At 35.8% G+C, this 12,584-nt stretch overlaps 2 protein-coding genes across 2 annotated transcripts; one reads left to right on the top strand and one right to left on the bottom strand.

Annotated features, from left to right (window-relative positions):
* Positions 1 to 224: 224 nt before the first annotated feature.
* Positions 225 to 7,797, top strand: LOC107954353 (probable protein disulfide-isomerase A6). The gene is made up of 10 exons (XM_016889887.2): positions 225 to 420; positions 658 to 742; positions 827 to 924; positions 1,013 to 1,068; positions 1,134 to 1,251; positions 1,351 to 1,378; positions 1,473 to 1,564; positions 1,644 to 1,800; positions 7,158 to 7,382; positions 7,489 to 7,797. The coding sequence occupies exons 1-10, from the start codon at positions 275 to 277 to the stop codon at positions 7,552 to 7,554; spliced, it is 1,071 nt and encodes a 356-aa protein (XP_016745376.1). The 5' UTR covers positions 225 to 274; the 3' UTR covers positions 7,555 to 7,797.
* A 1,429-nt stretch (positions 7,798 to 9,226) lies between these two features.
* LOC121219082 (uncharacterized) lies at positions 9,227 to 10,061 on the bottom strand. The gene has a single exon (XM_041096648.1). It carries the CDS (start codon positions 10,019 to 10,021, stop codon positions 9,434 to 9,436), a length of 588 nt encoding a protein of 195 aa, XP_040952582.1. The 5' UTR covers positions 10,022 to 10,061; the 3' UTR covers positions 9,227 to 9,433.
* Between the last annotated feature and the right edge of the window lie 2,523 nt (positions 10,062 to 12,584).

Raw genomic sequence — 12,584 nt, 5'->3', positions numbered from 1 at the left:
GAATAAAATTTTTAGAAGAATGATCAATTTAATATTTTTTGCGATTGTGTTGATACAAATAAAAACAAAGGAGTTGAAAAGATGAGCTATGTAACTAACATTTATGACAGGTTGGGTTTTAAGTTTGAAGGAGAGTCCCCCATTCAGTGATTGGGCTTTAAGTCCACCAAAGCCCAACCTTTTCCAAAATTTTATCCCGAAATAAAGATGGTTACTATAACAAATTGGTATCGTAATTGTCGATAGAAAACTAGAAACAAAGGATAAACAAGAAATGGAGATGTTGTTAGCGTTCGGAACCTTGGGTTTGTTATTCGCTTCATCAGCCTTGGCTGACGACGTCCTCGTTTTAACCCAACAAAACTTCGACAAAGAAGTTGGTCACGACCGAGGAGCTCTCGTCGAGTTCTATGCCCCTTGGTTACATTCTTCATCGCCCTCTTTTTTATTAATCTCATGCTTTACGTTTTTGGTGTTTTTACATTAATCGCTCCTTAGATCCATCTTCAGCTACACCAATGTGACGACAACGTCCATGATTTTTTTCTTTTTCCCTTGGTTTTTTAATGCTTGTTTATTAGGATCAAACGATTTTTTTCCTTAAATTCCATTTCGAGCTATTTATATTCTCAAAATCATATATTTATCCAATTGCAGGTGTGGTCACTGTAAGAAGCTAGCTCCTGAGTTTGAGAAGCTTGGGGCTAATTTCAAGAGGGCTAAGTCCGTCTTGATTGGAAAGGTTAGCGATATAATGAAGTTTTTCTTGCTATATATTGCAATTGGTTTTATTTGGAATTCTTTTCTTTTGTTGATGCCATTGTAGGTGGACTGTGATGAGCATAAGAGTGTATGCAACAAGTATGATGTTCAAGGCTACCCAACCATTCAGTGGTTTCCTAAAGGCTCTTTGGAACCTAAAAAGTGAGTTTTAGTCTTGTTTAAGTTTTAATATTGGAATCCACATTTTATTTAAAACATGCTCTTAGTAGATAAAAATTGTTCTATCCAGGTATGTAGGACCACGCACTGCAGAGTCCCTTTCTGAGTTCGTAAACAGTGAAGGAGGTAGATTATAGGGACCAATGTCTAAACCCACTAGGATTTTGCTTTGCTAATGTCTTGTTTTATAGGGACCAATGTGAAGATTGCCACTTTGCCATCCAGTGTTGTGGTGCTAAATGCTGATAATTTTAATGAGATTGTCCTTGATGAGACCAAAGATGTGCTGGTTGAGTTTTATGCACCTTGGTAAGCATGCAGCTTTTTTGTTTTGTTGTTGATATTCTTTTGCTTCAATCTTTTCTGCAAAAAGTGGTCTGATCAAGTTTTGTATTGGTTTTCTGCCAGGTGTGGTCATTGCAAAAGCCTCGCTCCTGTAATCATCAATATCGATGCTTAATGAAGGCAGCATGAACGTTTTGGTTCCAAGTGGTGATTTCCTTTCTAACCCTTTGTCTTTGTCCCTACAGATTTATGAGAAGGTAGCTACAGCGTTTAAATTGGAAGAAGATGTAGTGATATCCAATCTAGATGTTGACAAATACACAGATGTAGCTGAAAAGTAAGCATAACTTAGCCAATAAGCCCAACCCTTTGTGTCTTTGAGAGTTGAGATTAGAAATTCTCTGCTTTAAGTGCAGGTATGGAGTAAGTGGATATCCAACATTAAAATTGTTCCCAAAGGGCAATAAAGCTGGAGAAGACTACCATGGTGAAAGGGAATTGGATGACTTTGTTAGTTTCATCAATGAGAAGTGTGGCACCAGTCGAGATACAAAAGGGCAGCTAACTTCAAAGGTTAGCATAGTATATATACTGCTATATTATTAGAATATACCCATACCCCATACCTTGCCCATACCTTTCCCATACCTACCCATACTTTGGAAAGGTCAAAGTTATGGGCACCAAATATTTTATTTAGTGTTGGGCATGGGAAAATAGCAATTTTTGGTCCCTAAGTGAATAGTGACTTTGCAAGGTGGCCCTTGAATCTCAACTATAAATAGGCCAACCATTGCTCATTCTCATCATCCCACATTTGCCATTCTCTACTTAAGGCATTGTTCTCTCTCCCTATTTGTAAAGTTTCACTTGTATTTTTGGAGTGAAATATATTTGGTAGTGCCCGAGGACGTAGGCAAGATTTGCCGAACCTCGTTAAAATTCTGGTGTTCTTTACTATTTATTGTTCATATTTTGTGAGTGTGATTGTAGTGATTTATTGTGCTATTAAATTACGATAGAGGGATATTCTGGCTAGGAAAGACTTGGTACTTAAGTGATCCTCGTGATTCACCTCTCTTTCCTGGGAATTGAACTTAGTGTGATTTTTAGTACAATAATTTTACTCTTTCACACGCTTCCGCACAACAATTGGTATCAGAGCCAGATTCGTACTTGGGAAATACGACCGTTTACGGTACTATTCACGTATACGGCACTATTCACGTATACGGTACTATTCACGTATACGGAACTATTCACGTATACGGCACTGTTCACGTATACAGTAGTTGGGATTGAGAAGAAAAATGGCAGCAGCATCGTCATCAGCAAGGACTACTGTGACAAATGCAAAATTTGAAGTAGAGAAATTTGACGGTACCAATAATTTTGGTATGTGGCAATGTGAGATCCTGGATGTCTTATGTCAGCAAGAGCTAGATATAGCCCTTGAAGAAAAACCTGACAAGATGGATGACAAGGAGTGGGCCAAGATCAATAGACAGGCGTGTGGTACAATCCGCCTATGTTTGGCCAAAGAGCAGAAGTACTCTGTCATGAGGGAGACATCAGCGAAGAAGTTATGGGATACACTGGAAGAAAAGTTTCTAACGAAAAGTCTTGAAAATAGGCTTTATATGAAAAAGAAACTTTATCGATTCACGTATGCACCCGGTATGTCGATGAATGACCATGTGAACTCATTCAATAAAATTTTAGCAGACTTGCTAAATTTGGATGAGAAATTTGAAGATGAAGACAAGGCATTATTATTGTTGAATTCCCTTCCTGATGAATATGATCATCTTACCACCACATTGCTTCATGGGAAGGACACGATCACATTTGATGCAGTCTGTAGTGCGTTGTATAGATCTGAGACTCGAAAGAAAGATAAAAGAGATCACAGAGATACAACCGCAGAAGTCTTAACAGTAAGAGGTCGTTCACACAGCAGCAAACCTGGTAGAAGGGGTAAGTCCAAAGGGAGACCCGCCAAAGATGAATGTGCCTTTTGTCGTGAGAAAGGGCATTGGAAAAAGAATTGTCCTAAGTTACAAAAGGGCAAGTCTATTTCTAATGCATGTGTAGCGGAGCATGATGAGGAGTCAGACTTTAGCTTGGTTGGCATGGCAATGGCATGTCAAACGGATGAGTGGATATTGGATTCGGGATGTACTTACCATATGTGTCCTAATAAGGACTGGTTTTCTAGTCTTGAAGAACTAGAATGTGGAGTTGTTTTTATGGGCAATGATAGTGCCTGTAAGACAATGGGTGTAGGTACAATCAAATTGAAGAACCATGACGGCTCAATCCAAGTTCTGACAGATGTTCGCTATGTACCCAGCTTGAAGAAAAATCTCATCTCATTAGGGGCCCTAGAATCTAAAGGGTTCACAATCACTTTGAGAGATGGATTACTAAAGGTAGTAGCTGGGGTATTGACGGTGATGAAAGGCACTAGAAGAAATAACTTGTACTATTTAAATGGAAGTACAGTTATTGGATCAACATCAACAGCTTCTGCGAAAGATGCAGATTCAGAGGCTACCAGGTTATGGCATAGGCGATTGGGACATGCTGGTGAAAAAGCTTTGCAGACTTTGGCGAAGCAAGGCTTGTTGAAAGGTGCAAATTCTTGCAAATTGGAATTTTGTGAACATTGTGTTCTGGGCAAGCAGACGAGGGTAAAATTTGGTTCAGCAATTCACAATACGAAAGGAATTCTGGACTATGTTCACAGTGATGTGTGGGGACCTACCAAAGTGGCTTCTTTGGGATGTATGCACTATTTTGTCACTTTTCTTGATGATTATTCAAGAAAAGTATGGGTGTATCTAATGAAAAGAAAAATGAAGTTTTGAATGCATTTCTGAAGTGGAAGAAGATGGTGGAGACTCAGACAGGTCGAAAGGTCAAACGACTTCGATCAGATAATGGTACTGAGTACAAAAATGATCCATTTCTACAAGTATGTCAAGATGAGGGCATTGTGCGACACTTCACTGTTCGAGATACACCACAGCAGAATGGGGTGGCAGAACGCATGAATCGGACTATACTGGAGAAAGTTCGATGTATGTTGTCCAATGCTGGATTGGGCAAGGAATTTTGGGCTGAGGCAGTTACATATGCGTGCCATCTAATTAACCGATTGCCATCAGCTGCAATAAATGGAAAAACTCCTATGGAGATGTGGACTGGTAAACCTGCTACTGATTATGATTCTTTACATGTTTTTGGTTCCACTGCATATTATCATGTAAAAGAATCTAAGTTAGACCCAAGAGCAAAGAAAGCATTATTCATGGGTATAACTGGTGGTGTAAAAGGATACCGTCTCTGGTGTCCTGATACAAGGAAGATTGTTTTCAGTAGAGATGTAACTTTTGATGAATCAACCATGATGAAGAACGAGGATTCACAAAAGGATGACAAAACCAGTAGTACTTTGCAGCAGGTGGAGTTTGAAAAGGTTAATGATGATCCAGCTAATATTGAAAGAACAAATGATGAAGAAGTTTCGACCCAAGAGCTTCTACAGCAACAAGATTCAATTGCATATAGGAGGCCAAGAAGAGAGATTCGTAAGCCTGCTCGCTTTGACGATATGGTGGCCTATGCACTTCCAATTGCAGATGATGATGTTCCTTCCACTTACACAGAAGCAATAAGTAACTCTGATGGTGTAAAGTGGAAGCAAGCTATGAATGAAGAAATGCAGTCTCTTCATAAAAATAGGACTTGGGAGTTGGTGAGACTGCCCAAGGGAAAGAAGGCAATTGGATGCAAATGGGTATATGCAAAGAAGGAAGGATTTCCTGGTAAAAATGAAATTCGATACAAGGCTAGATTGGTAGCAAAGGGTTACGCTCAGAAAGAAGGAATAGACTACAATGAAGTGTTTCTCCAGTTGTGAAGCATTCGTCTATTCGGATTTTGCTAGCCTTGGTTGCGCAATATGACCTTGAACTAGTTCAGCTTGATGTGAAGACCGCGTTTTTACACGGTGATTTGGAAGAGGAAATCTATATGACTCAGCCAGATGGATTCAAGGTTGCTGGAAAAGAAAATTGGATTTGCAAACTGACAAAGTCGCTTTATGGATTGAAGCAATCTCCGAGGCAGTGGTACAAGCGATTTGATCAGTTCATGAAAGGGCAAAGGTACACAAGAAGTAAATTTGATCATTGCGTGTATTTTCAGAAGCTACAAGAAGGAACTTTCATATACTTGCTCTTATATGTTGATGATATGCTAATAGCATCTAAGAGCAAAGTTGAGATTGAAAGATTGAAGACTCAACTCAATCTCGAGTTTGAGATGAAAGATCTAGGAGAAGCTAAAAAGATTCTCGGCATGGAAATATGTAGAGATAGAGCTCATGGCAGAGTTAGCTTGTCTCAGAAGCAGTATTTGAAGAAAGTACTACAGCAGTTTGGTATGAACGAGCAGACCAAACCTGTAAGTACCCCATTGGCTTCTCATTTCAAGCTTTCTGCACAACTATCTCCTTCGACGAATACGGAACAAGAATACATGTTGCAAGTTCCGTATTCTAATGCAGTGGGTAGCTTGATGTATGCAATGGTGTGTACAAGACCCGACATTTCACAGGCAGTTAGTATAGTGAGCAGGTATATGCATAATCCTGGAAAAGGACATTGGCAAGCTGTGAAATGGATTCTACGGTATATTCAGAAGACCGTGGATGTTGGATTACTGTTCAAGCAGGATAGTACACTTGGTAAAGGTGTTATTGGGTACGTTGATTCTGACTATGCCGGTGATTTGGACAAGCGAAGATCAACCACCGGTTATGTGTTTACACTTGCTGGAGGACCAATAAGTTGGAAGTCTACACTACAGTCTACAGTTGCATTGTCAACCACAGAAGCCGAGTACATGGCTGTAACAGAGGCTGTAAAGGAGGCTGTTTGGTTACAAGGTATGGCTAAAACCTTGGGGTTGGTTCAGGAGCATATTAACGTGTATTGTGATAGTCAAAGTGCTATTCATTTAGCAAAGAATCAAGTCTATCATGCACGTACAAAACATATCGACGTACGATTCCATTTTGTGCGGGAAATTATTGAAGAGGGGAAAATTTGTCTTCAGAAGATCAAGACTGCAGATAATCCCGCAGATATGATGACCAAGGTGGTAACAGCAACCAAGTTCGAACATTGTTTGAACTTGATTAATATCCTGCAAGTTTAACAGTTGAAGAAGGCACTATCAAGTATTGTTGTCAAAAGCAGAAAGAATTGTGTGAAGATAAGATTATCCTAATCAAATCTTCAAGGTGGAGATTATTAGAATATACCCATACCCCATACCTTGCCCATACCTTTCCCATACCTACCCATACTTTGGAAAGGTCAAAGTTATGGGCACCAAATATTTTATTTAGTGTTGGGCATGGGAAAATAGCAATTTTTGGTCCCTAAGTGAATAGTGACTTTGCAAGGTGGCCCTTGAATCTCAACTATAAATAGGCCAACCATTGCTCATTCTCATCATCCCACATTTGCCATTCTCTACTTAAGGCATTGTTCTCTCTCCCTATTTGTAAAGTTTCACTTGTATTTTTGGAGTGAAATATATTTGGTAGTGCCCGAGGACGTAGGCAAGATTTGCCGAACCTCGTTAAAATTCTGGTGTTCTTTACTATTTATTGTTCATATTTTGTGAGTGTGATTGTAGTGATTTATTGTGCTATTAAATTACGATAGAGGGATATTCTGGCTAGGAAAGACTTGGTACTTAAGTGATCCTCGTGATTCACCTCTCTTTCCTGGGAATTGAACTTAGTGTGATTTTTTAGTACAATAATTTTACTCTTTCACACGCTTCCGCACAACATATATCATGTTTGTCTTTCTATAGGAGGTAAAATCGTTCTCCCCTTCCTTTCTGCATAGGCTGGTATTTTGCCAAGCTTGGACACATTAGTGAAGGAATTTGTGTCTGCTAGCAATGACGACAAGAAAACAGTCTTGTCTAAGCTTGAACAGGAAGTTGAGAAGCTCAAGGGTTCCAGTGCCAGGTATGGAAAGATCTACTTGAAAGCTGCTAAAAGCTGTTTGGAGAAAGGTACTGATTATCCCAAGGAGGAAATTGAACGGCTGCAACGCATTCTTGACAAGGTAAGAATCTTTGCTGTTGAATATAAGTAAAATTTTTCTTATTGTGCCATTTGAGATGGTATTAAGCCATGAATTTTTTATTCGTTTTCTGGGTTTTACTGTGCAGTCAATAAGCCAAGCAAAAACTGATGAATTCACGCTGAAGAGGAATATCTTATCAACGTTTACCTGAACTTCTTAGCTCACTGAATTTCCATGGATTTTTTTTAACTCTCTGTTCCCAATGCTAAGCAGAATTATGTTTGCAACTTACAACTTTAGTTGTTAGGTAACTGAAGCTCCTATTTGACGTAGTTCGTGATTTAGGTTGCTTCAACTGCCTCTTCAAACAAAGTTTTCATATCTTTGCAATTCTGAGACTGTTCTAACAAGTCTTTATTCTCCTTTCAATCATATTTTAATGGTTAAATTTTGATATTAGTTCTTGTACGATATGTAAGTAAATTTTATTGTACATATGTGGAAGAACATGGAGCATCCTCATGCTGCATCCATGTGAATAACTAAGAAGGAGCTAAATAAAGCTCACATGCTTCCTCATATAGTCTCCACTGTCTCTATAACCAAAGATGAAGGAATCTGAATAAAGTTCACATGCTTGGTCTAGCTACCTATAATTGAGTTCTTGCTGCATTTGGCTTCAGATATGCTTTTTGACTGCTTACCTTTTTATGGTTCACGTTATATTGTGGATGAAACACATGTTCGCAAGTGCGTAGCCGGGAGGTTGGCAGGTGCTCTAGCCTCTCTTAAAATTTTAAATTAGTAAAGATAAAATTGTACTTTAGTCCCCTAAAAATGATAAAAAAATGGATTTAACCTTTTAAAATTTATAAAGATAGAAGCTATTCAAATGATGAAATTGTATTTTTATTATAGTAAAAATTAAAAATCAATTTTGCCACCCCCTCACAAAAATTCTAAAAATTTTTTTGTTAGAATTTGGGTATCTTACTTACATTTTACGAATATTTAATGTTGAATGCAGATATTGATCTTTGAATACTCATTATTCGAATTTGTTTTAGTTTTGTGGGTAATGGTTGTTTGGATAATAGACTTTAATTGTTATGAATAATAGATTTAGATTTGATATCCCAATTCATTATCCCTTTTATTTTTAGAAATTTTTAGTTTAAAATATTAAATATGAATATTTAATGGATTCAAGTATTCAAAGAATATTTTAATTAGATTTAAATATAGAGTAAACTCAGATAATAAATAAATATAAAATTCAAAGGTGAATTCAGATTTTAAAAAATAGTAGATTTCAGCCATGAGATGTAAATGATTGATTTTAGCCTAAAATACCAACAACTTTACGGCCTTTCACTTCATTGAGTAATTACACACGCAAATACTCACACAGATTATAGGATAATAATTTTATCTGTTTGTAGAGTTTTTCATTTCACTGGCCATGTATAAGATAATAATCTTATATATACAGGCACTGACGATATTTTTTTTATTTTATAAATAGATTTAAAGGATTAACATATATCTCTTTTTTAAAATAAATTTATTTGTAAAATTTAAAAAATAATTTTCCTATTTATAAAGGACAATTGAGTGGACAATTTATAAATAGCATTAATACAAACAAGGCAGTAATAAATGGTGGCAGGGAGTAAAAAAATTTTAAAATTTTATTTAGGACCTCTCAAAAAATTTTGAAAAATTTCATTTTTTAATCTCATAAAAAAATTTAAAATTTTTAATTACACCCCAAATTATTTTTTTTTAAAATGCATGAAACTCCTTTGAAAATTTTACTAACCCAAAATTTAGTCTCCAAGTCTGCCATTGAATACAAAAGCATCAACTTATTGCACTCAAAATGTAAATCTTTAAATCTTATTGATGAAACTATAAACACACGAATCCTCGTTAAAAAAGAAAAAAAGAAAAAAAAAAGCTGTAGTGTGTGTCTGATCATCTCTTACAAAATGCTCTGTAACTCAAATAATAAAAAATTTAAAAAGAAGAAAAAAGTACAGATATTGTAGGATATGCAATATGATGAAGTTGACATATTTGCGGAGATTCTAGCTTTTTGAGCCTGTGCTAAGCTTTTCACCATATTCCAAATATGAAACCTGTCTTTGTAACCTCATTTGCTCATAGAAGCTAGCTATGAACTTCTCCGCCTTTGAATCAATCCCTTCTTCCTCCACTGCATAATATGGACTGTTCTCTTTCTCATCACATCCTTCATATCCACACTCTTCCACTTCTCCATCTTCTTCGTCAGTATCAGATGCCGTTGAGTCACTCTTTCTCCCACCATCATCATACCGGTAAACCCCATCGTAATCGTCGGGACCGAAATCATAGTCAAAATCGACTTCCTCAGTGCTAATGCAAGGAAGAAGGAATCGCATGGAGGCTGGACGGTGCATCTTGACGTGAAAAATGGGCGTCTCGTCGAATGAAAGCTGGCGTTCCTTATAATGGCTCATCAGTTGGTGATGACGATGAGGTTGATGATGAGCAAGACCCTTGAGGAACTTAGGCACCAATCGTAGCTCCATCATCAGCCGTCTCCTGAACACCCCACCTTTTCTCGCCCATAATAATGCTAAACGCAGTAGACTCCATGCTCTTTGAGCTACATCACCCTTCCTCTTCGCCATATTAAACTTTGTTAGTAAGCCTAAGATATTTGGTTGCAGATGAGAGATGGTAAGATTTATACTTGCAGATGGGGGATGATAATTGGGATTAGTATGTGGACGTGTCGTGTTATGCAATTTACGTTAGGGGGGTTGGTACGCGGAAAGGCAGAGGGAGACGAAAACAAGGTGATTGGAATGGGCGGCGGAACCTCGTAGCAAAACACGGTTTCACGCCACATTAAAGATTACTAAATCTAGCTGTCCCCTATTTTTCTTCCAAATCTAACCCTCTCAGATCAAAATGTTTTCAGAAATGACAAAACTGAAAATTGCGGCTCCTTTTAATTGATTTGAAACGGTGTTAATTTGCTAATTTAATATTGCAGTTCCATGTTTCAATTGCACAGTTTATTTGTAAATTTGTGAAATATCGAAGTATTTTTATCTCAAAAATTTTAGTAAAGATTTTGTTCGAAGACATGTGTGATCATGTTACCTAGATTCCATGGAAGTAGATTCATTAAAACACAACTCTAAACCTATAATGTCCATACTATCTGAAGATTTACAAATCATTTAAACCATGCTTACATGGTTTTGTACAATTTAGAAAGAACACAACTATAATTCATCCTAGGAACATATTTTTAAGGCGAATACTTGTTTGATGTACAATTTGTTGCTAAGAGTGATCTTAATTAATATACAGAAATGAAATTGCAACTTAATAGACGAATTTTTTTTTCAAATCCTAAATATTTGAATAGGCAAAAATATTGACTTTCTTCAAAGAAATATAAATAACAAGAAAAATGAGAAATAAATATGAGTTTAATGTGAAAGGGTATTATAGTCAATAACGAAATAAATATTTTGGTTGGAAAGAGTGAAGCAAATGATTGCAGTGGAAGACGCTTGTCTATTTATTTATGAAATCAAATGTTTACTTTTCTCAAGAAAACAGATTGCAAAATTTTACCAATAATTAATGGTGATTAAATTATTGAGTCATTCAATTTTTAATCTTTTATTTAGTCATAAATTATTTGAAATTAATTTCTTTAAATTTGGCAGTGTTGATATAGTTTAATAATAATTTTTTACAATATTTATCATTTTGTGACAAAAATTTTTACTTAAATTGAAAAAATTAAAAATTTAATTACCAAAATAGTAATCATTTCAATCTTTTAACCATTTTAATTGCTTGGGTGCTCCAACCTTTTAATGGAATCTTGAGTAATTTTTTTTTATAGGTATAATAATAAATTTAGTTTATAAATTCACATATTTTGTTAAATTTTTAAAAGAAAAATTAATAAATTTAACTTTTAATATTTACATAAAATAGATTTGATTCTCATCCTTAAAATTTTAAATATTTATATTTATAATAATTTTTAAAAAAAAAATTAAAAACAACACCCTAGTTATTCAGGAGAGCTAACTTGGACTAGAATAGTCCATATATGTTGCAGGATGCAGGCATTGCTCCAAGATTTCCAAGTCTCTAAATTAGGTTTGCAAACAGTTGAGCAAGCCACACTTGGCACCTGGCCTTGCTGCCTCATTTCTTCCCTTCCAAAACAATTCTTATAGTTACATTCTAAAAATATACTATATATAATAAAAACTGAATAAATAAAAATTGTCATAAAATTATGTTAGAAATAGAAAGTATATGGTCCCTAATGAAAATATATGAAATTGAATTTTAATCCAAAACTAGGAATTAAAAGTTATGTTTATCCCGAGTTTAGGGATTAAATTGAATAAAATGTAAAATATGAGAGGAATCAAAAAATAGATTTATATAGCATCATGCATATCATGGCATAGTATGAAAATGTTTGGTATTGATTGGTTATAGAAAATAATTATATAGATCAAGATTTGGATCAATGTGGGGCTAATAGGGGAAAAGCTAAAATTATGGATTAGCCCCTGAAGCATCCACTCATTTCACATTTTAAACAAGTAAGTCCATATGAAACTTACTGATACGAGATCAAAGGCCCGACAAATGCGTTCCAAACTAAATGGGACCATTCAGGAGTTTGTTAGCAAGGCCTTAGATGCGTACACGAAAGAACGGGAAAATCAAGATTTCAAATCTTGGGAATCTTGGTCCAAGAAACCAAATCTTGCAGCCAAAGCACATTGGATCTCTGTTACGAGCATCAACGATTCAATTTCGGTAGGAGATGGATCACAATCCCAAATTCTTGAAGGCAAGGCCCAATAAAAAGATTCAAAGCCCAATCAAGAAATCCACCCATACTTAGTCGAAAATCAGGCCAAATTGTCAAAGTGGCCCAAGTTGTAAAGTTTTATATCTATTTATTTATTTATTTATTTATTTTACTTAGTTTAAATTTTTTATGTAAATATTCAGTTCAAGAGTCTCAAATAAAGACCCTTGGCTGAATTTCCATATTAAAATAATTAGGAGTTTTTTTTATTTTAGTTTTCTAATTAGATTAGGAAAACACTTGAGAGGCCTATATAAAGGCTTGGCCGGCCACCTTGTTATTCACTTCTCAATTATATCAAAAAAATTCAGATTTGTTTAAGTGCAAAA

This window comes from Gossypium hirsutum, chromosome D07 (assembly GCF_007990345.1).
Source record: "Gossypium hirsutum isolate 1008001.06 chromosome D07, Gossypium_hirsutum_v2.1, whole genome shotgun sequence".
Classification (NCBI taxonomy): Eukaryota; Viridiplantae; Streptophyta; class Magnoliopsida; order Malvales; family Malvaceae; genus Gossypium; species Gossypium hirsutum.
Note: the sequence above shows the minus strand (reverse complement) of the source record. Positions and strands in the feature narration are given on the sequence as shown.